This window comes from Ciconia boyciana, chromosome 8, assembly GCF_034638445.1.
Source record: "Ciconia boyciana chromosome 8, ASM3463844v1, whole genome shotgun sequence".
NCBI lineage: Eukaryota > Metazoa > Chordata > Aves > Ciconiiformes > Ciconiidae > Ciconia > Ciconia boyciana.
In genome coordinates, this window is record NC_132941.1 from 44,442,080 (window position 1) to 44,464,065 (window position 21,986).

Genomic DNA, 21,986 nt, shown 5'->3' on the forward strand with positions numbered 1-21,986 from the left:
CGGTGGCCGGGAGTCCCCACACGCCCTGAGGCGCGGCGTGGGCGGCCCACAATGCTTTGCGAGGGCAGCCCTTCCTCCGGCGTCCGCTCAACCACCCTTGCTGCGCCCACTCAAGCCTGAAGCGGGCAGGACTCCTTCGCGATTGGCGAGCGGTTCTGCTAGTTCTACCCTCTCGCCCCTCATTGGCTCTCTTCCGCTTGTCATTGGAGGGTCCGCCTCCTCCGGTTTCAGACCGTGATCCCATTGGGCACCTTAGGGAGTTGCTCGCCGCATCGCGTGCGGGTTGGCTCTCCGGGCTGTCTGTCGGCGCAGTAACCAGGCAGCGGGTTACGGTGCGCCTGTTTCCACGTCAGTGAGAGCGGTGCGGAGCCGGTTTCGCTTGCCCGTGCCCGGGAGGACCCCGCGCTCGGCGGCCTCGCCGGGACTGCCGCCGCCTCCTGCCGCCGCCGCCGGGAGGGAGGGAGGGAGGGAGGGGCGGACAGAGGGAGGGCCGAGCCCTCCCGCTCGCGGCGCCGCCCGCCTGACCGATATGTGAAGCGGCCGCCGCCGCGGGGAGCAGGCGCCGCCATTTTGGATGCGGGGGTCAGTGCCGGGCGGCGAGTGCCTGTCGCGATACTGTCGCGACGCGGGGGCGGGCGGGAGGGAGGTTGCGGCGGGGGAACGGTGCGGTGCCGGCGGGGGGCGTGGAAGGAGCCGAGGCAGCCCCGGGGGCGGGCAGGGGGCCGGGGGCAGGCCGCCGCGGGGGGTGCAGCGGGCCCCGGGGGGGCGGAGGGGGGGGATGTGCGCGGCGGGGGTTGGCAGCCGCCCCCTCTGCCCCCGGGCGGTGACGTGACACGCGTGACGTCCTGCCTGGGGTGCCCCACAGGGCGGGGGGCGGCCGGGCCGCGCCGGGGAGAGCTGCCCGGCTGTGGGCAACGACCGGGCGCGGGCTGGAGGCCTAAGAGAAGAGCACGGTCGGGGCTCGGACCGGGGCTCCTGGCCGCACCGCAGCGTCTGGGGCGGCCGGGCCAGGGAGGGAGGTGCCGGGCGTGCACTGCACCTGCACAGGCACCCGCTTACCGTGCGCGGAGTTGGCTTGCTTAAAAATCGGTGGAAACAGAGACTTGCTGGGGCATATAGCCAGCTTCTTAGCTGTCGCAGGAGGAAGGCTCAGAGCTAACTTGGGGTGTACGTTATGAGTTCAGCTGATACCATGTTTCTTAGTTTGAACAGTATGAAGTAATTGGAAGAAAGAAAATCCCCCTCTCCATATTTACTTTAGGTTTCATTTTTACTCTGCAGTTTTGACAGATAGATGTGAGTTGCCTTCTCTTCTTGATTCCCAGGCGCTATCTCACTGTTGTAACTAAATGTGGAGACTTGCAGAGAAGCCTGTCCCACCTTCCTTTCTGATGCGCCACCACTGTCATGTTACTGCTGCTTATCTTAGAAGGCATTCTTAATTGCCCAGAATTTTGGCATCACTGGACTGCATAGTTCATTGCCATACTTATAAATTTATACTTTTCTATTATTTTTGTCCAAGCATTAGGAGCTAGCCTTTGGAGAAACATCCTAAGTTCTCTGAACTTTTACTGCCTGTGATGTTTATTGCAAAGTAGTTATTACATGAAAAACCCAGGCGACTTCAGTTTCCTGATAGAGCTTCGTGTACCCTCTGTGTGCAGTTTAGAAAGAAGAAAAGGAGATTTTTCATTGTCAGCTGGGCTTCTGGGTAACCTGGCTAGCTCTGAGTTAGGCAGGAATTGTTTGTGATTCATGGACTGAAGGGTGTTGTGTGTTCTGTTTTGGTAGCACTGTATTGTATCAGGATTCAAGTGGCCAAATCTAGGTCAGAGATTATATAGATTATTCGTGCATTATCATAAACAGTGCAAATTTAGGTCAACAGACACTTACTTTGAAATACTACCTTTCTTGCATATGTAGTGATTATGTTGGTTTTTATTATTGCTATTTATTGGAGTAGTTTCACAGGGTTTGAGTCCGTTACCATAGATGAAGGCTAAAGTTAGTGATAGGAAGAAGTGACTTGATGGAAGTCTGCCAGACTTTTTCACTTCTGATGCTAACTCTTGCTTGTTTCCAGAAGAGTTGCAGACATTTCCCTGCAGGAGAGGGAGTGTTTCCTGAAAGTGTACCTGAGAATTCTTATGGTAATACCCAGGAAAAATTTGGGTTCCTATGCACTGGGATGTTTTGGGGTAGTGTGTTCCAGGGTTGAGCAGTGGAGCATTCAGTGCACGTGTGAGATAACATTTGCAGATGTAAATCTTCTTGGTGTTTTTATATGAAGATTTGACATCTGATACTATTTCAGGAGTCTCAGAATAGTGATAATTACTGTCCATAGAACATTGCTGAAGGCTTTGAGAAGCATATGACTGTTAGATTTTGTTCTTTTATGACATGCTCAGGCATCTACCTTTTTCCACTCATAGTGTTCCTAACCTTGTTAGCAGTGAGGCTGTGAATGCTAAGAGCTTCCTTGTTTCTTGTGGTGGGCTGGGCAGCTGTGTTGCCTTGGTTTGGAGCTGTTATTTTCACTGTGCTGCCTGTCGGAGTTCTGCGCAGGAGCAAAATCTGAGGACTGGTCTGCAGATTTAAGCAGATGTATGAACCTATCATGAGAAAGAAACAGGAGTTTATGTAGGACTAACTGAAGAGATAAGGAGCTAAAAAGCATTTGAAATTTAATAGGTACCTTTCCCATTTTTCCTGCATAACTCAAGACCACAGAACTTAATCCATATGTTTCTGTACTGAGTCCACTATCTTGTGTTTGATTAAAGATTGCTTTCAAGAGAGGCATCCAGTCTTGATTTGAAGACATCAAGAGGTGTTGGAATCATGGCTTTGCTAGGGTGGTTGTTTCAACTTTTTTAATGACCTTCAGCATTAGTAGTTCTGTTAACCTGTCCAACCAACAGTTATACAGTAGCCCACTCTTCAGACCATACCTTTGTAACATTAAGCCTGAATTCATGTTAGCAATTTTTTTATGTTGAACAAACATTTAGTGGTTTTGCTTGGCTACCATCATGCTCTTGTAAACCCAACAGATTATTCAATGTTGGTCTGGTAAATCTTGTAACTTTCTCTCTGCAGCTTCACAGCATTAATTTCAATCTTAAAACTTCTTTCAATATAGTACATCTATACTGAGCTCTAAAGTGTGAGCAATCATTGCTTGTGATGAAGATATAGTTATATAGAAGGTAATGCATGCTGAAATTATTTGATAGTTTAAAAGGGGTAGGCTTTGGGAAGGATGGAGTTCAGAGAAGCTATTTCCATTGCTTGAAATAAACTTCTAAACTTTTAACGGGATGTTAAACTTTAAACTTCTAAACTTTTAACTTTTAAGCTTTTGGTGGATTTAGCTTACAGGGTACATCTCTCTGAAAAATAGTTGTTTGGTTTTCCCCCCACCCTGTAATTATTTTCTGTTTCCTTCTCCAGCACACAGTTGCAAAGGTCCTTTGTGTGAATGAAGATAGCTGGCTATGGTTTACTTTGGAATGTGTGTGTGCTATTGCTTGGTTAACTGCAAGCTTAAATGTAAAGCAGTCTTTACCCAGTGTTTGTGGTGAAGTGGGCTGTATGTGTGATGTTCAGAGATCTGAGAGTGAATTTGCGTCTCCAGCATGATAGGTTATTTCAGTTGCATTGGACCACTAAGTTTTTTGGCATGTGTAAAGTGAATTTTTGTACTTTTGAGTAAAGCTACATTTAATGGAATCTGCAGTAAGGAAAGGAGTGCATTCTCATCAAGTCTTCTCAAATAGTTAGCAATGAAAGGATATAATTGAGAAAAAAACCCTTAAGTTTTGCAGGATTTTGATATGTCAGGAGAGCCCTGCCAAGCAACATGGATTTTTTGCACCCTTGCTTGAAAGGATCAGTATATTCAGTTTCCCAGCAGGTTAAAAGGAAAAGGTGTGTGTTGGAGGTTTGTGTCTATCTTCATGTTTTGCTGCTTGGAGATAGCACCAGGTTTGGGAACAGCTGAGCATTGTAAGTCTCCTACATTCAGGAAGGACTGACTTTAACAAACTTTTCCGTCTTGATTCTTTTAGATTAAAAGTGGGGGAGAAGAAATAGGAGTCCTGCAAGCAGATTCAGTAGTATGCAGAATAGCATTTAAGCTTTGACATCACTTTAAATATTGGTAGAACTATTGAGTATCTGTGTATGTGCAAGGCATGTGATACCCGTGTCTGGTATTTCTTTACACACTTTTTCAAATCAAGTTGGGGGAGCCTTTGCTTCCATGTCAGTTTGCTAAATGCCTGGAATGGCACTACAAAGTTTACATGCTCAATATTGTTTTGTAACAGTGAAGACAGGAAAAACTTGAGTTTTGACAAATTTGAATGTATAAATTATTTCCCTAAAAGTACTTCTGTGGACCAGAGTTTTGATCCCTGAAACTGCCCATGTAGAAATATGGAAAATACTGGGATTATTGAAAGAAGAAATAAGTAAGTGAGGAATTTTACATGGAGGAGAGAATCTCCCATTAATGCCTTGTACTAAAACAAAGACAGCATACTGAAGTAGAAAAAATTGTGATCAAGGGTATTTTTATGCAACATTTTTACGCAGTCATATAAATAATATATGGAATAAGTTACTATTGAGGATGGGAACATCTCTCAAACATTTAGACACATGAGTAAGAAGAATATCTGTGGTTCTGTTACATACAGCTGTGGAGGGAGGATATAAACCTTTGTTCTTCAGGGCACAAGCAAATTACTTGGCAGAACTATTTGTTTATTTTTCTGAATCATCTAGTAGTGAATGAGATAAACTATTGATCTCGTCTGTCATGGCAGTTCCTATATTATAAAATACTTCTGTCTTTACCCCTAATTTATTGTGTAACACTCAGGAATACCGTTATGTATAATTAATCTAATGAAGTAAGAAACAGTTTTGCCATAAGATTATTCATCCTATTGCAAACATACAAAAACCCGAAACAACAAATCTGATGTTCTCCCTTGATAAGGTATCTTTTTATAAAATTTTGATTTCTTTCCATTATTTACAGAGTCCTGGAGCAAATTGGTCTCTTTCACTCAGAGGATATTTGTATATTTGAAGTGTTATTGATAATTCAAACATGTTAGTTAATGTAAAGCCTGACAGATCCAGGATGTATGTTCTGAAATTTCTGTAGTGGTGTTTCTAAAGTCTGGAGTAATACACCAAAACTGTTTCCTTCCAGCTTTGCTTTTGCTACATGGGCAAAAGTCCTTCTCATATTCTCTGTGTTTTATTAACCCCCACTTCCCTACCCAACTGAGTCCTTTAAATGAGCTTGTCTGATTTGAAGTGTTATGATCAATGTTTCATCTGTTTTTGGTCTTTTGCTTCCCTGTGGATGGGCTGTTATGATTTCAAGCTGGATTCCTCATTTTCCTTTCATAGCTTCTGAAAAAGTCTCATTACTTGGCTACCATTTCACTAAATCCTTATCATTTGCAGACATGGTATCATCTGACTCTCTGGCCTCTTTATAAGTCCTGTTTATTCTTATAAACAGTTGTGTCTGTTCATTCGCCTCCATTCTTATTTCTTTATGCTTGACTGTATCTGGGCTACAGCTAATACAGAGAGAACTATCCTACAGTAATCCACTCTTTGTTTCTTTTTCTCAGGCGATTACAAATATTTATTGCTTGTAAAATTTTTTCCTCTCTTCTGGCTCTCTCTCTGGGTACATCAGTTCAAGTTTTTCCCTGTAAGACCTCAGGCTACGTGAGAGTAAATGTCTGCCTTGAGCTTTCTCACTTTTTCTCCCCATGTTCCATCCAGTTTCATCTCTAGTTTTGCTCATTTCTTCATGGGGTCTTACCCATGACTTTTTTACTTGCCCGCTTTCTTGAAAGCTTTTTTCATGAAGCAAGTGTGAAATCAACATCTGTTATAAATTACTTTATTTTGTCAAAGTTTAAAGTCCCAAAGAGTTTTGCTTTGGCCAGCTTATTCAAGCCACTGATGCTTATTTAACAGAGTACAAGATTGGCTTTGTGTTCTGTATAGAGCTGCGGGACTTTGCATAAGTGCTGGAGGTGTGTATGTTATTGCATTGTCATGGATGTCTGCCCTGGTATCCTAACACTTTCATCTTTCTGTGAACTTACATAGACTGGAAAAAAACAAGGAATGTGCCTTGACAAAGTAGTCTCTTCCTTCACAGATGCCCTGTTATAACTAACTGTCTGGTCTTGTGGTCTTGAAAATGCACTCTGTGGAAAAGCATCTTCCTTTTGACAAAATAACTGTATTGGTCTGTGTGCACAAAACAAAGATCTGAGAGTTTCTTGCATCTCTGCAGGCCTCCTGCTTGACTAGGGCCAACTTGATGTTTCATCTGAGGAAGAGAATGATTCTGAGGGGCTGGAGATTAATTTGAGTTACCTTTATTTTCAGGATTGTCAGGATGGTGGATAAGAACATTTACATTGTACAAGGTGAAATCAATGCAGTGGTGGGAGCCATAAAGCGTAATGCCCGGTGGAGCACTCACACACATCTGGTAAGTTACCTTGAATTGTTGCTACCTGTTCATGCTATGGCAGAAACTACCTGGTTTTAGAAAAGTACCTCCATTTTTTTTTTTAGCACTCATTATGGTACTTCTGTAAGTAAAGTGGAATAACTTCCTACTTTATTTCATGCTGAGCAGTTTTGGCTTCTTGTGTGCCAGCGACTGTAAGAGGTACAGAGCTGGAAATCTTCTACCTATATACCCTGTAAACAAACAAAAAATCCCACATTGTATTCCACATGGGAATAATCTCATTTAGACTTTTATTGCCTGCTATGTCATGAATTTTGAATATATGGTGTTATTTTATTTAGCACAATGTTTTTGTATCTCTTTTGTGCCCTCTTAGAGAAGACAGTATTCATAATGAAAGCCATGAAATAAAAATTGGGGAAGTCATTAATTTGTAGGGTATTTTTAAATTTTTAATGTGGCATAGTATCTTTTTTAGCTCTGTTTTGTGACTGCTAGCTATATTCCTGACTGAAACCTGTTAATAATTTCAAACCTGTTTTGTTAAAAGCCATTAATACAATGTTTCCAAGTCTAATGATGCATTGGTCAGTTTATGGCTTCCACAGTGTACATGTGTGCATGTGGTGTACTGTATCTGTGGTGCACTTCAGAATGTCACATGAATAGCAGATGGCTGTCATCCAGCACAAGTGGTTTCAGTTTGTCAAAGGGCAGGGCCCTTTTTCTTTCTAACAGGCATTTCTTCATTAGAGCTCACTGCCACCCAGTAGGAGGTGTGGCTGCGGATGTACACAGCTTGGAGAAACTGCTGCTCCTCTGTACTTTAATATCGTAAAGATAGACTAAGGCTAAAGGATGCAGCTATTCATATAAATTTTGCACTGTGATTCTTTCTTCAAGTTATTTTAATGACACCAAATGTCACTGTATTTCTGTTCCTGTTACAATCTGCATAGATTAACATTATAGGAAATCCAGATGAGCCATTTCGATATGGTGTGAGGTAGATTTGCTCTGAAATTTATTGAACAGCAGAAGGCTAATCAGAAATACTTCTAAGGACAATAAAACCAAACCAGAATGCTCGGTCCTGCACCTATGCTTTGACATTTGAGCTGTATGACATTGGGGAACACTAGGAGGAAAATAAAAATGCTTCTCTTGATTTTCATGGAGTAAACAGACTGACAGTGATAAACTCAACCCACAGTACTTCTGTGAATATGAAGGTGAGGTCTTTACAGACCCATTATTAAGATTTGTCTTCAGGAATATGCTTGCCTCATTAATGACTTCCTTCCTATATATAACCTATAGGATGAAGAAAGGGATCCCCTGCTGCATAGCTTTAGCCTCTTAAAAGAAGTGCTGAATAACATAACAGGTAAGCTTATACAGAAATCAGCAGGTATGTGTACCTGCTAGGGTATATGCAAATAAATGTACAGGTGTACTTGTTTGTCTTATTTGCTCTTTTCTTATTATTCAATATATGACCTCTGGATAGTAAATATGTGTATACTTTTAGACAAATAATACCAATGTAAACTAGTACACAAATACCACTGCTGCCACTATCTGGAGAGATATATATGTGTGTGTGTGTAAGTATATATATTTGTGTGTGTGTATACACACACACACATTTTTATATATAAATATGCATGTTTCTTCAATATACTGAAGCTTGTAGTAATATATGAAATCTGGTGTATTATTATGCATAGTCTTTCTGTGCTTTGTTTATACTTTCTGATCTGTGAATGATGGGAAAAATCTGTTTAGAAAGTAGCCTCCCATTACCTGTTTTCTCCTCACATTCTTTGGTTTGTTGTTTTTCATCGTCTGGTATCAGTAATAAGTGAAGCACAGGCTTCACTTTCCATTTGGGGCTCTTGAATCTTGACGTGAAAGGCTTTCTTTGTGACCATTTGCACTGAAAGGAGCTGGAAATCTGTATTAATTACAGAAGTAGAACACGAGGCTGTGATGTGTATTCTGTCCAGGTTTTTCTTCCCAACTCATTTTTCTCTCCTCTCCCCCCACATTTTTTCTCTTTGTAGTTTCAGGAGTGATTGTTTAAGTGTAGCCTAAGTATATGTTGAGAGTCTGGAAGTGAGGCTAATCCTGAGCTGTGTATGCATTCTGCTGGTTTTTCCCGGGGTTTGGCTTACTGACTGTAATATTTGAAAGTAAGCTTTATTTCTGGTCCCTTTATTACAGTAAGTGTTCAGAACTGCACTCAACCTAAGTTTGAGATGGACTTTTTGCATTTCTAATTGCGAAGTGTGCCCATTCTTGTGTCAGCACTGAGCCTGGAATCCCATAAAAAGTATGTTCCCTAGAAGTACAGTAGTGCTGCTTCCAGGTGCTGAGGACACGTGCCAGTTCTAAGCCCTTATTCCTTCCTCTTTTGTGGCTGCCTGTAAGTGTAATGCTTTACTTTTCTTTCCCTTGGTTGTGAGCAGGATTCTTCTGTCAGGTCATGACATCTTAGGGAACTCTTGCACAGCTTGCATTTCTGGATAGTATCTTCATTCTGGATGTTATGCTTGTACCCAGACTACATGGCAGTCTAGATTTGTTGTTTTTTGTAAGCTCACTCATCTTCTGTAGGATATGCATACAGTCACCAAAAGTGTTTTGGGAGGAAATTTTCCTTCTTACTCTTCTATGAGATAAAATTTTATTTAAAATAAGACTCTTGAAGTTCTTTGCCGTTATTGCAAATATCTCCTCTCATCAACAAGAGCAGCGAATGTCAGGATGCTCAAATAAATGCAGTGTGAGTAAATGTCAGGGACTGGCCATTTATCTAGAGTAGCTAGATGCAATGTGCTTGACTTGTTGGGGAAAAAATGCAAGCCCACTATCTGCTTCTGTTAGAGAAAGCAAAGTTTAATGTACTGAGAGATTCAGAGACTCCCTGTGAGTATTAGTCATCGTGTAAGTGTGGTTCATGCTGAGGTAATAATTGCTTATATGTGGTGATGATAGTGTGTTGGTTTGACTACATGGGGTTCTTTTGAACAGGTCATTTCAGCTTCAGTGACTGCTATTTACCAACTAGTGTCTTGAGATAGGACATCATTACTATGCTCCATTTTTTTCAGTTTTAGACATGGACTGGTTCCCAAGCAATACTTTGAACGATATAGTCTCCTGCCTCATCTTCCAGGCAATGAAAAGTCCAAGCTTATGGTTTTTTTGTGAGTGTGTTGGGTTTTTTTGGTGGGGTTTTTTTGGGGGTGTTTTTTTTTTTTTCCTAGACCTTCCTTTCACGTCTCTTTCATTAGCTCATGGAAACGCATTGCTTTTATATTTAAATTTATTCAAGCTGTAATCTTTGACATTTGAGTTAGCTTTTAGTACAATTTTGCATTTATAGTAATATATATTATGTATTTTCTCAATCCCCCAAGAACCCATTTTAATCTGTTCCGGATGCAAATTTCAGGCTGCCTTGTCCCATCTCCCCTCTTGCTCTCGCCCTCCCTTCCCCTCCCCCATGGAGCATGTTTGATCAGGTGTGGCAGGAATATCCACTGTCAAGCTGCGCCCTTTATATTAGTCAATATTATCCTTCCTTCCCTCCCACTCCCTTCATTCTCCTCTGGGCTTTACCAGTTGATTTATAATTTTGGAATTCTCATCGGAGTCTGTAATACAGTTTGTTCATTATTTAACCAAAACCTGTTTAATGAGCAAAGAGAGGCAATGTAAATGTTAGGCATGTTGCAGTGGAGTACCTTTTGTTCTCCTCTGAGCTAGTGGGTATTAACTCTGTCATGACTGTGATGCTGAAATACCCTGGTCAAGGGTATAAAGATACACCGTATGCCTCCAGCAGCTAAAGATTCCCACTTCAAGGTATTGCTCCTCAAGAGTAACTAAATTACATAGTGTGTTTTATTTGATTACCAAAATAGTAAAAGCTTGCCTGCAACTAAGTAGTGGTATCCCATCCCATGGTAATGTCTAAATGGGCTCTTGAAGGAAGCATCTAGAGAAGATGCTGTTGCTTGGCACAAACAATCCCATGATTATGGTAAGAGTAACTTCACTTCTACAGTTCAGCATACCTAGCTAAGGGCCTTGGACCTGAATTATGTGGAATGATGTTGCTCTTTAAAATTCTGACAGAGAAACTTAATTTCTGTGGCAATTTTATGTAGATTTATAAAAACAGTTTAATAATTTGAAGATGAACAGCATGTCTGCTCTGATCCACTATAATTTGGTTTATTGTATGCCATTTTTAGACTTTTATGGGCTGCATAGTATTATTGATAGTAGTTGCCTGAAAAACAGAAAGGAAAAATAGAGGTTCTGTCATCTTGGGTGATGCGTAAATTACTCCAAGATGAATTTAATAGCTGAATGCTTGTTGTACTAAGATAAGCACCATAAGCCTAACTTTGATGTGGTGTCTCGTATTTCCAATGCTTAGAAGAAGCAAAAATTGGTGTCTTGAGTTCCGATCATATGGAAGCGGTGACTATCAAGCTTTGTCCATGCATGCAAAATTGAAATACAACTACATCTTCAAAGGTTATTTTAAAACTGATGGAAGCCTTAGTATTGATAAAAGTTTGGATCTAGGGTCACTGTCACCACAACTTCCATTTGACTGCTTTTTAAAGTAAGCTGAGTATCTAGAAAATGTGTCTGGATGTTGAAATATTTGTTCATTTCATCAGTTTTGTTATGGATTTAGGTCAACAAAAGGAAGCTTCTTTTTGACATCCAGTGATAACTGAGCATCTTCTCTTTCATGAGTATTTCCAACTTAGGATGCTTGAGATCACTAGGGAGAGGTTTTATAACCACAAATGGCTGGAAGTAGGAATTCATTATGAGCCTGCTTTTCCGTGATCTGATGAGGATTGGGTTTTCTTAAATTTTGCTGTGGCTGTTGAAGTCTTCAGACCATTCCAGTATGATGTAGAGGTAAGAGCAGATACTTCTGTAGTCGTTATCATCATTGCAGAATTTGTGCTTTGCTCTGACTGGGGGGATGAGTCAGTAACCAGGATTTTCGTGACTGAAGTACTGCTTACTGGTGTGTAGGATGGCTTTAGGACAGAAAATGACTGAATACAACTGCCTTGTACAAGTCAGCACTGCAGTGGGAGAAGCAGGTGTTTGTGGAAAGTGTGTGCATCAAGAGTCTATTTAAATAAGGTTTAAACTAGGTAAACACACCTGTGAAGAGGTGCTTGTGTATATTTTAGGTCCATGAGTGCCAGACTGGAAGGTTTGAGTCCTTTTATCCTCTGGTGGTTCAGAGTTAGTGCATTTAAACAGAAGCTGCAAAGTAAGCTGTTAGAAGCACTCTGATTTCATGCACATTCATGACATTTTAAATGAATGCTTGTACAGTGGGTTCAGAAGAATCTTTTCATGGCTTATTTCAGACAAGAAGCTGCTGCAAATCTCCATCTTTAGAGGGCTGGCTGGGGCATTAAGAGCTGGCTAAAGGTCAAATGACTGTAACCGTAAGAGAACCTTTGCCCAGTGTACTGACTTAATATACTTGTTACTGTAGCCATCAGTTTTCTCGTATGTAGATTTGATTGCACACTCATTTTCTCATGTCTGAGCTGTGGAAACTCAGTTTTTAGGGAAAATCTGACATTCATATAAAACAATACAGGAATTTTATCCTGATTTGGGATTAATACCTGAGCTTTTTCTGAAAGATCTAGTTTTAAGAAGTGGTAAATAGGTAGTAAATAGAAATGTGTGGCCTGTTCTCAATGCTGTTGCAGTGCTATTTAGTAGAATCTGAGATATTAATTGTGGTCTATTCAAGTTAAGAAATCAGAAAAAATAATTTTTTTTTAAAGAAGTGTAGGAATTAGATTATATGGATGTGTGATATGTATAGTGCTGCAGTGCTTGTAACTTTGCACTTTGCAGATAAGAGCAATGCTGTATTGTATTTATTATTTATATCTTGGGTTTCTGCAGGAAGTGCCTGGATGATTAGCAAATAACAAATACTGATGAACTGTAAGCTGTGATACTTCTCCCTTTGTTTGCATCAAACGATTGCAATGTAATCTAGAGCAGACGTTAAAAAAAAAATCACCTAAGCTTTCTTCCTTTGCGTATCAGCTTCATATAAAAGATCTAGAAGACTCGCTGGTCTCCTAGATTATGTCCGTTCCTGTGATAACTTAAATTTTTTTTTTTTTTTTTAAATAACAGGTATCCATACATGTTAACTTGGCATTTTGGAAGACCAAGCAACTCAGGCTGACATTTAGCTTTTCTTGCATTCTCTATAAAATTTTTAAGACGACTGGAAAGGGTGTAAGAAAGGTTAGGAAATTGATAGAGTAAGGTTTCTTCCATAACTTTAACTCAGCCTCACTCTGATTAGTGGATGGCAATACAATTTTAGTCTATATCGAATGACCTGACACAATGTACAGAAGTGGTAATTAATTTCTCTTAATATTCTCTGTCACCTTCTTACTATAAGAAAGATGAAGATTAAGGTGACAACCTTAATTTGATGCTTTGCTTGCAGGCTGAATACAGACTTGATTTTTGCAAACTGTGTTGAGACGATGCAGTAGAAGTTGTCATTTTAAAAGCAAGTTTCTAGTCTTCATGAATGCAGACATCCTTCCAAGTGCACAGAGAATGTAAACCAGTGCATTATTTTTGCTTTGAAGCTGCAGGTAGTTCCAAATACTCTATTTGAGAGAGATTAATCTTCTTTTTAATCTCCTTGTAGCATCAAATGAATCAAATGACTGTCTTATGGCTGAGGTCTTTGAATTTCGCTCAGATAATAGGTTTCTATTGATATTTTTGGCATAGATTTTCTTGGTGTTACTGGAGAAATAATAAATCAGACTTTTCCCGGGTGGTTGCTAATTCTGTGCTTTACTTCCGAAGCGATTTTCCTGGAGTGACACTGATGTGTCCTAAGAATGGTTGCTGCACTGGGAGACCCGGGATGTGAACTTCTCAAGCCCAAAACTAACAGCAAAATTGTCATAATTCCATTTAAGATTTAGTTTATTTTCTGTATAAAGAAAGAAAGAGGAGGAATGTGCTTGATGAAGAATAGCCGTTAGTATTTGTGAAGCTTATAGATGCACCAAGACAAGCACGATAACCTTTTCTAAGGCTTTTCTGTTGTGTGCAGGCCAGCATTTATGCAGAGTGTGTGAGGAGTCAGGTATGGATGGGGGCACTCTGAACTCTAATTGATTCTGTTGAATTGTTCACTGTGCCCAGTTTTATTATTATCAATAAATATTATAATAAATAATATAGTCTATATAGCATACTTAATGAAACTGGGACTGCTGAGAAGTGGAAGCTTGTAATTGAGAGATCGTATATCTAAGACTGAACAGGCAGAGAGGGCTAAACTGCAGTTGTGTAGCATCCTTATTTTGATAACTTGTTAGCTCTTGTGTTCGTCTTCTATTCTGTGTTTCCGAGCAGTAAGAAACTTATTGAGTAAATTCAAAATAAATTGAGTGACTCTGGGAATATCTAGAGCAAAAAAAACAACGAACCCAGTAAGATGGTCTTCACACAAGGTATTTCTGCATGTCTCTTCAAGACAGGACATCAGAACTGTCCCTTCTGCAGTCCAGCACCACCACCCTTGCAATACCAGCTAAGCATCCTTTTAATACAGTTCTTTGGGTGCAATTCAAGACTAGAGCTTGGAGTTTAACCGTCTTCCATCTGTGCATGGCTAATGACTGGCAGGTACAGGCAGGAGGTGGTGCTGTTGGAAGGAATTGTTTCCTGACCCCTAATCCTTAAGGACCCAAGGATTTAGATGGACAAGCGCTCCTGGCTGTTGCTTGGCAGAGTTCCCACAGTGGGCTTGTTCTTTAACACCAGCCGTCTGTTACCACTGCAGGGCTGGGCTCTGAAGAGCTGCCACATGTGCATGGTGTGCAACTGACTCTCTCTTGTTCCACGCTTGTTGAGCAATTACTTTCCCACTTGTTGGGCACTCCATTATTTCCTTCAGTTACTGCTTCTGTGTGAAGTGGAGCCATAAGGGAAATGGCCTAATGTACATACATTAGAGGGCAATAAATTGCAGTTTGATTTGGTAGAAAGGCAGTACCAGATGCTCTGCTGAAGTTCAGGTTCCTCTTAAGTCATCCATGGAGGTTTTATTCCAGGCTTTTTTGATGATGATATCTTTGTTTTGATCAAGAGTAGTTAAAAGCATTTTTGGCCAATTAAGAGACATTAAGGCTATTTGCATTATAGTAAAACTCCTCTGGAAGTAGGAGTGTATGTGAAATTGCTGAATTCCAGTAGAAGTTTATTAAATATATGGCTCTTCTGTTCTGTCACCTTTCCTTCTTTTAATTGTCTTCTTGCTAAACTGCTGCCATCTAACTTGTTAAAAACAATATCTCAAAAGTGATTTACTTCAAAGAAGCAATAACTTGTGTCAGAAAGTGCAGGTGCATATTTATACAGTTGCATAATATGTAATAGGACTGCCAAGAAACATTGGTCACATATACACAGCAAGCATACTGAAGCATTCCTCACCTCAAAGAGTTTGTTGCTTAAGAGGGTGGAAGCAGAGAGAAGTCATTAAGTATACAAAGTTGTTAAACACTTGAGGGTTTTTCTTAATGACTACCTCCGTTTGTCCTTCAAACACACCATCGTTGGCTGATCCCTAATGTGGTTTATAGCAAGATGTGAGTTTGAAGGAGAGGTTTGAAAGAAGATTCAATTGGGCAAGAAGTCCTTTTTTCAGGAATAGTGCAGGGATGTGTGATGAAGTGCTGCTTCTCTCAATAATTAGCGTGGAAGAAAAAAGCCAGCTAGAAGAGAGGTAGAACAGGAGGGATTTAAAGGTAAGTATAAAAGTAGCAGAGTAATGGAGAACATTGTTATTAAAATAGCAAGTTGATTGGTTAGGGAACGTTAATAGTGAGGGATGTGCAGTTGGTGGCTTGCCTGTTGGAGGTAAACTTGCAAGAACTTTTTCTTTTTAAGGTAACTGTACCTAGCTTGTCTGCTATCTGACTGTTGCGGAATAGATTATTGCTGAAGGTTTGTTTGGGGGTTTTTTGTTTTTTGTTTTTTCAATCAGGGAAAAAAAAATTTCTTCCAACATGTTATGGACCTCCTCACTGTAAGTTCTTAAAAAAAAAAAAAAAATTTCAGATGGATAGTCAAGATCTTGCTTTTGTAATTTGCCTTTAGAAAATGATACAAGACAGCAAATTTTTCCAGGAAAGAGCTATAAAACTTACAGCTGCATTCAGTCCTCTGAAAACTCCTATCATCTTTTAGATTACATGATTTTAACTTGCTTTACAGCACCTCTAAAAGCTACAAAGAAAATAAAGTTTGGTATATATTGCCTATAATACAGTGGCTTAAAGGTAGGGTCTGAGGTCTTGTGATATGATGGATTCTGAGGTGAACGAGATGGAAATGTCATGTCATGGATGAGTTTGAAGTGCATTCATTCCAGGGTTGGTGGTATCAACAGATACTTTCTGGGGAAAAACTTTGGGAGTGAATGGAAATCTGTGAATTTGTTAATAGAGTGAGGAAGGCTAAATTGTGAGTGAGTTAAATATATGTAAATTTTCTAGGGACAGTGAATCAGTACATGTCATCACAAAATTGTGGGAAATATAACCCATCTTGAGAAGGAACATTTATCAACTAGTCATAGTTATTGTAGCAAATTGATAGATCTGCATTAGTATTGTATGATGTACTGTGTCCATGTGACTTGGAAATCCCATTGGAAGTGTTAAAGCAACCTGCTCTTGCTTTGAACTCCTAATTATATTTGGATATTTCTTGTTTAGTTTAAGGGCATGGATAGACATAGACTTTTCATCACTTGAACTTCATGAAATGAATGTGTCCGTGCTCTTTGTATGGTGCAACTGTGAAGTTAAAGTTGTCAGTTCAAACTACTTTTGTATTCAAGCATGCTGTAAAAGAAAGAGGAGGTGTATAGTTACGTGGCAGTTGAGGAACAGGGTGAGACATTATGACAAAAAAAAAAAAAGGACAATGTGAGATGGGTAGAAATGTGAAAGTAAAACATGTTAGATGAAAGCTTGCACATATATGCAATAGTACTAAAGTTTGGGGTGATATTGGCCTTAGCTATCCTGTTAAAATGATAGATTGATAAACTGTTTCTATGACAGCTTATGCTAAAGTATTTTGCACTGTAATCACAATTACACAATTGTAATACTCGAGGGGTGCACTTGATTAATGCTTGTTAGCTGAATATGTTACATTCTTCAGTGATGGTGGTACTTTGATCCTCTATCTATACCCTAACATAAGCACGTCAGAAGTTCTGATTTCCAGTTCTGTCCTTGTAGCAGTAAGCTGGAACTTATTCGTAGCCATATAGAAACAGTAAGTTATAAACAGAGCAGTCTTTCAGAAGGTGTATGCTGCCTTTGGTGCAGGAGTCTGAATGCTTGCATGACTGTAAATAATTCTTGACATGTGTGCTACTTAAATGAGATGAGAGACTTCAAAACAATGCTGTTTGCTTTTGATCATGTTTAACTTCATTCTGGGAGGAAGTTTTTTTATTAAAATGTATCTTTGTGCCCCGCTACTTTTCAGGAAATTGTCATTTTTCTTGATACAGTGACAAAGTCTCCCAAGTGGCTGTTGAATTAGATTCCATTTACCTCTTGATTAACTGCTTAAATAATTTAGGTGGCAAATTTGTAAATATGAGGTATTGTTGAAATATATCAAGATGTGGTTGTTACCTTGATCATGGCATATTGAGGGAGAACAGTCTATTAGTTCTGGGTATAGCCTAGGGGAGGGGCTTTATTCTAGAAATAAAACGAGTGGCAGTGGTAAAATGTGGTTGCTTATGTAAGCATCTTTAGTAACTGCACTTAGGAACTTGGATGTTCTTCAAAGCGGGATTAGACAGTTTATAGTGGCCTGTAATAGTTCTGTAATAACTAAGATGGCTGTCATGGCAGCATGGGAGGAGACATCATTAGCTGGTTTTTCACTTCAGTCTGAGGTTTTCACATTTGTCATTCAAAAATACTATGTTTTTCTTTGCATACTCAGCTCTTAGTTAAAACATTTGGTTTTCCAGTGTCTGAAGTGCAAATATATTCAGTCAGACTTAAGACCTAACAACCACTGTGCTTGCTTGCTTACTTCTGTGCTTCCCCCATCAAATATATTCTGCCTCAGTATGAAATTAGCACTTCAGATGTGAAGTGATCAGGCTGGTACAGAGAGTGGGGAGAACACAGTCCTGGGAATGTTTACTTTGGTGGCATTGTTGATGATGAACACAAAGGTGCAGGAAATATGTTTGCTCAGATATTTACCAGTCTGTTAAATACAGTCAACAGGAAGAGACTTTTTCAGTTGAAACAGGAGTACTGTGATATTGTACGAAAACTAGATTTTGGGTTGGCAAAGAGATAAGTTCTAAACAACAAACTTTTCTGAAAGCGTATGGCTTTGTTGTGTGATACAGGAATCTGAACACTTTCATCATGAAGGCTTCTGCTTCATTAAGAACATAAGGGAAGAAATATCTATGTTTGGTAAATAAAAAAAATAACATTTTATTGGGGAAAAGGCTTTGCCAAGAGTGTTGGAAACATCGGAGAGGAAGAAATGAAAAGATTCAGATGTTGTAGAAAGCAATAGAGCAACTCTAGCAGAGTAGCTGAATGGTAGGTCAGTAATTAGAAAAAAAAATTTTCTTCAGAGAAAAAGAAATTGCTGAAGAAATATATTATTAAATAATGGGGGGGAGACCATCAAAGGCATCCTGGAATGCTTAATTTAATGGTTGTTTGGTAATTGACTATTAAAGCTTTGTGTCAGAGACAACATCAACTTAAATTTTGCAAACTGTTTTCTGCCTTCTGCTTTTACTAACAATCCATTAAAAATCTGAAAGCGAAGTTCATTCTCATTCATCTGCCTTTAAATTGTAGTTTCTTTTTGGATGGCAGTTCTTAATGCTATTGAGTTTCGCAACCCGTACTGGTACTTGTTCACATGCACAAGACCCATGTGCTGCAGCGGAAGGTCACACACTCCCTTTCACTCTGCAGGAACAGCAGGTGATGGTACCAGCTGTTCACATCCCTGTATTAGATGCCTGAATTTGAGCAGCTGTATGAGGCTGCTAATAAACTCTAACATGTAATGCAGTTCATATTTTGCCCACATTTCACTTGATCCTGCTCAGCACTGGCCAGTATTTTTTTTTAACATCTCTCAATGCTACCCGTAAGATGCTCATTTTCTTTCTTGTCGTGCTGGTCTCCGCTCCTCTTGTATGATGTGCCAGTCGGATGCTTGAAAAGTGTTCCAGTGTTACAGATTTGAAAAGGAAAGGGTACCAGAAAACGTGCAAATGTACAGGGTTTAAGGAAGCAGGAATAATCTCTCTAGTAAAAATATCTTAAAATTTTTAAGTTTTAATGCCGTGGTGAAAATAATCTAGACTGTTCTAAAGGATGTATTGTCCTTAAGCAATACTAGTTTTGGATACAAACCTAGATGTTTTTTCGTTTGTTTTAGAAAAATGGGTCAAAAGTGCTTTCGTTCTGAGGAACCTCTACCTGCATTCAGCTAGCTGAAGAGGTCTTGTTATGTGAATCTGCTATTAAAAGAAAGCTGCAGTGTTTTAATTCCACCTCGAGTAATAAAATTGGCCTGGCCATGAATTTTGATATATCCACAGTTGATTTCAACTTGTGCTTTTTATTTAAAAAGCTTATTTGTGACCTGTTAGGACCCTCTGTTAAGCCAGTTAAATAAACGGTGGAAAGGTTGAAACTGCCTGTCTGCGCTTTCCAGAAAAGGGGAGGAGGGAGCCAAAGGAAGGATATTTACAATTTTAAACCCTTTCAGCTCCTCTGTTCACCTCTTCCTCTTGCATCACTGATTTAGTTCCCATCTCCTTCTCTGGAAGATTCATATTACCTAGAACTGAGAAATAACTTGGTTCCACTGACTGGCCACCAATGTGATGACAAAGTTGTCTTGCTAATAAGATCCTGAGAGGTGACTTTGGTGTTTTGTGGTTTTGGGGGTGGGTTTTTTGTTCATTCGTTGTTTATTCCCTCCCCCCCACCATTGCTGTAGTCTCAAAAAATGCACTTTGGAATTGAAGACATATTGAGGTAGGAGCTGTGAAGAGTATCTTTTAAAAATGTGGAGGTGGGGAAGAGAGTTTATTTGGTCCTTTGCTCAAAGGATCTCAGGGAACTTAGAAATTCAGCAAGAGCCAAGATAATTATCAGAAGTCATGTATTAAGTATTTTATAAAATTAGGAAAATAAAAGAACCTAGCTGTGCAGTTAGGGTTGGAAGAAATAGCACGAGATCAGAAGTACACGGTAGAACATAGGAAGAATATAACTGTTGGAAGAGATAGCATGAGATCAGAAGTATATGGTAGAATATAGGAAGAATATAACTATTAAAATAGTAAAGTGGCTTAGCTCAGAAGATAAACCTAGCTTGTCATTAGATCCTATTCTTATTGCTCCACAACTCAACTCATTTTAGCTGGTCAGCATTCTTAAATTGAGCTATCGGAAATCTAGAACTGGTTTTCCTTGCTTGATATGTGTTCCTTTTCTCCAGCAAAGATGGCATAATTTTTTTTTTTTTTTCTGGATGAGGAATTGTCTCTCCCATGGTAGATTAGAGCTGTAAGCTCCTTGTTTAGCATCTAGCCTTTTTTCAGACAGCCTTACAATTTCTTTCTAGACACCCAGTATTAATTGGTTGGAACAGCTAGTTATTTTTAACTGCATGTTTCAGATATTTTTTTTTTTTTTACTGTTCAGGTGTCTCTGTCAGCCATAAAGAAAGCAGTTGAAGTAAATAGCTGTATCAAATGAAGTACCTCTTGTCCCCACAACTGCTTCCAAAATAAACCAAGAATAATGCTTTACACACTTTGTCTCCTTTAACTCTAAAAGCAAGCAAGAGAGGAAGCATGGATTAACATGTAGTGATTTCTAGGAGTTGTTCTCTGCTCAGATTCCTCTGTGCTTGGGCTGACTGACAGGGACATGTGGCTCAAGTGCATCTGGAAATATATCACTGGCAGAATTTGGTTGGGTAAATATAGCAGGAACGGGTTGTCAGGGCAGGAGACAGATTGTTCTGGGAAAGGAAGTGCTGTCTGTCTGTCGTCTGAATAACAATTTCCTATACTTCTGAGACTTACCTATTTCTTTCAGTGTAGCTAAGGTACCAGCAGGATCTGACACATTTGCTGTGTTCTGTTGTCGTATGTTCTTATGGTAGGAGTGTTACCGTAAAGTTGGTAGGAGTAGCTGTAGAGAACTGATACCAATATATCCTATGGTGTTTAGTAGTGGCACACATTTTGTTCTAGTTTAAGCCCTTTTTGAAAATAGGCAGGGACATCAAATGTGAAAAGCAACTCCCAGAGTTTCAGGACATGGTCATATTGAAGAATCCTAACGCTTGCTTAGGTATTTCTAGCCCACATGGTTCCAGAAAACAAACAAGCAAACAAAAAAACCCAAACAAAAAAACACCAAAACCCGCCTTGAAAGTGGGCTGAAAGCCCATGTTCTAAAATTATTTTCTTTTGTTGGCAGTTGATGAGTAGAAGATGAGCAGGGATAGGAAAAGCCAATTACAAGGCTTTCCTCCAGCAAAAGCTGATTGGCAAAGGCATAAAGCTTCTTGAACCATTGTGATACTGATTCAGGTCTCAACACAAATTATAATGTTTGTGGAGAAAATGGAACCAATGGCGTTAGAGAGTGACCTACAGAAATCTGTGCAAGCATAGGAGGGTGTAGGCTATATTTTACACAGAAAGGCATGATCATGGGCAATGACAATTAAAATCTTAACAGATGCAAGCAGTAGAAAATGGAACATTAAATTACAGACTTTCTGAAGTTTATCAAGGGAAATTGGAGATGACTACAGAGTGGAGGAAAAAAAAAATAAACAAACCCAAGCCCTACTTAAACATCAGTGATAGCTGAGTATGCTTTCTCCCTCTCCATAAAGCATTGAATAACTTAATCTATAACATTTCCAGCATATTCTTGATTCAGTGGTTTTTTTTATCTGCTTGCTCAAGAATTTATGGAAGATGGAACCCATGACAATTTTGTGCACGGTAGCTGCCTGTGGTTAGTTACTGACTCTGTAGCTTATCTTGAGAGGTTGCACGCTGCTTCACACCGTAGTGAGCTCTCAGTCTGCTGCCCTGTGATGTGGCTGTGTCTGGGGTGGGGTTAGCAACCAACAGGTGCACAGCATACCACACGAATGTGGAGGCAGAGAATTTGTGTCCAAGGGCATTGGGGGTAAATAACTGTAGTTGTAAAAAGTGTTACATGAATGCTAACATTTTCACTGAGCAATGAGTCTGTTCTAAAATCTGCCC

At 39.8% G+C, this 21,986-nt stretch overlaps 1 protein-coding gene across 4 annotated transcripts in view; it reads left to right on the forward strand.

Annotated features, from left to right (window-relative positions):
• Positions 1-333: 333 nt before the first annotated feature.
• GBF1 (golgi brefeldin A resistant guanine nucleotide exchange factor 1) overlaps positions 334-21,986 on the forward strand; it is a 111,795-nt gene continuing 90,142 nt past the window's right edge. For 2 of the 4 annotated variants that reach the window (XM_072869517.1, XM_072869518.1), the window contains exons 1-3: positions 446-582; positions 6,445-6,550; positions 7,856-7,922. In XM_072869517.1, the coding sequence (XP_072725618.1) occupies positions 575-582; positions 6,445-6,550; positions 7,856-7,922 (181 nt within the window). In that variant the 5' untranslated portion in view covers positions 446-574. Of the gene's footprint in view, positions 362-445; positions 583-2,137; positions 2,157-6,444; positions 6,551-7,855; positions 7,923-21,986 lie in introns of those variants that run through there. The other 2 variants (XM_072869521.1, XM_072869519.1) reach the window with 2 other exon arrangements.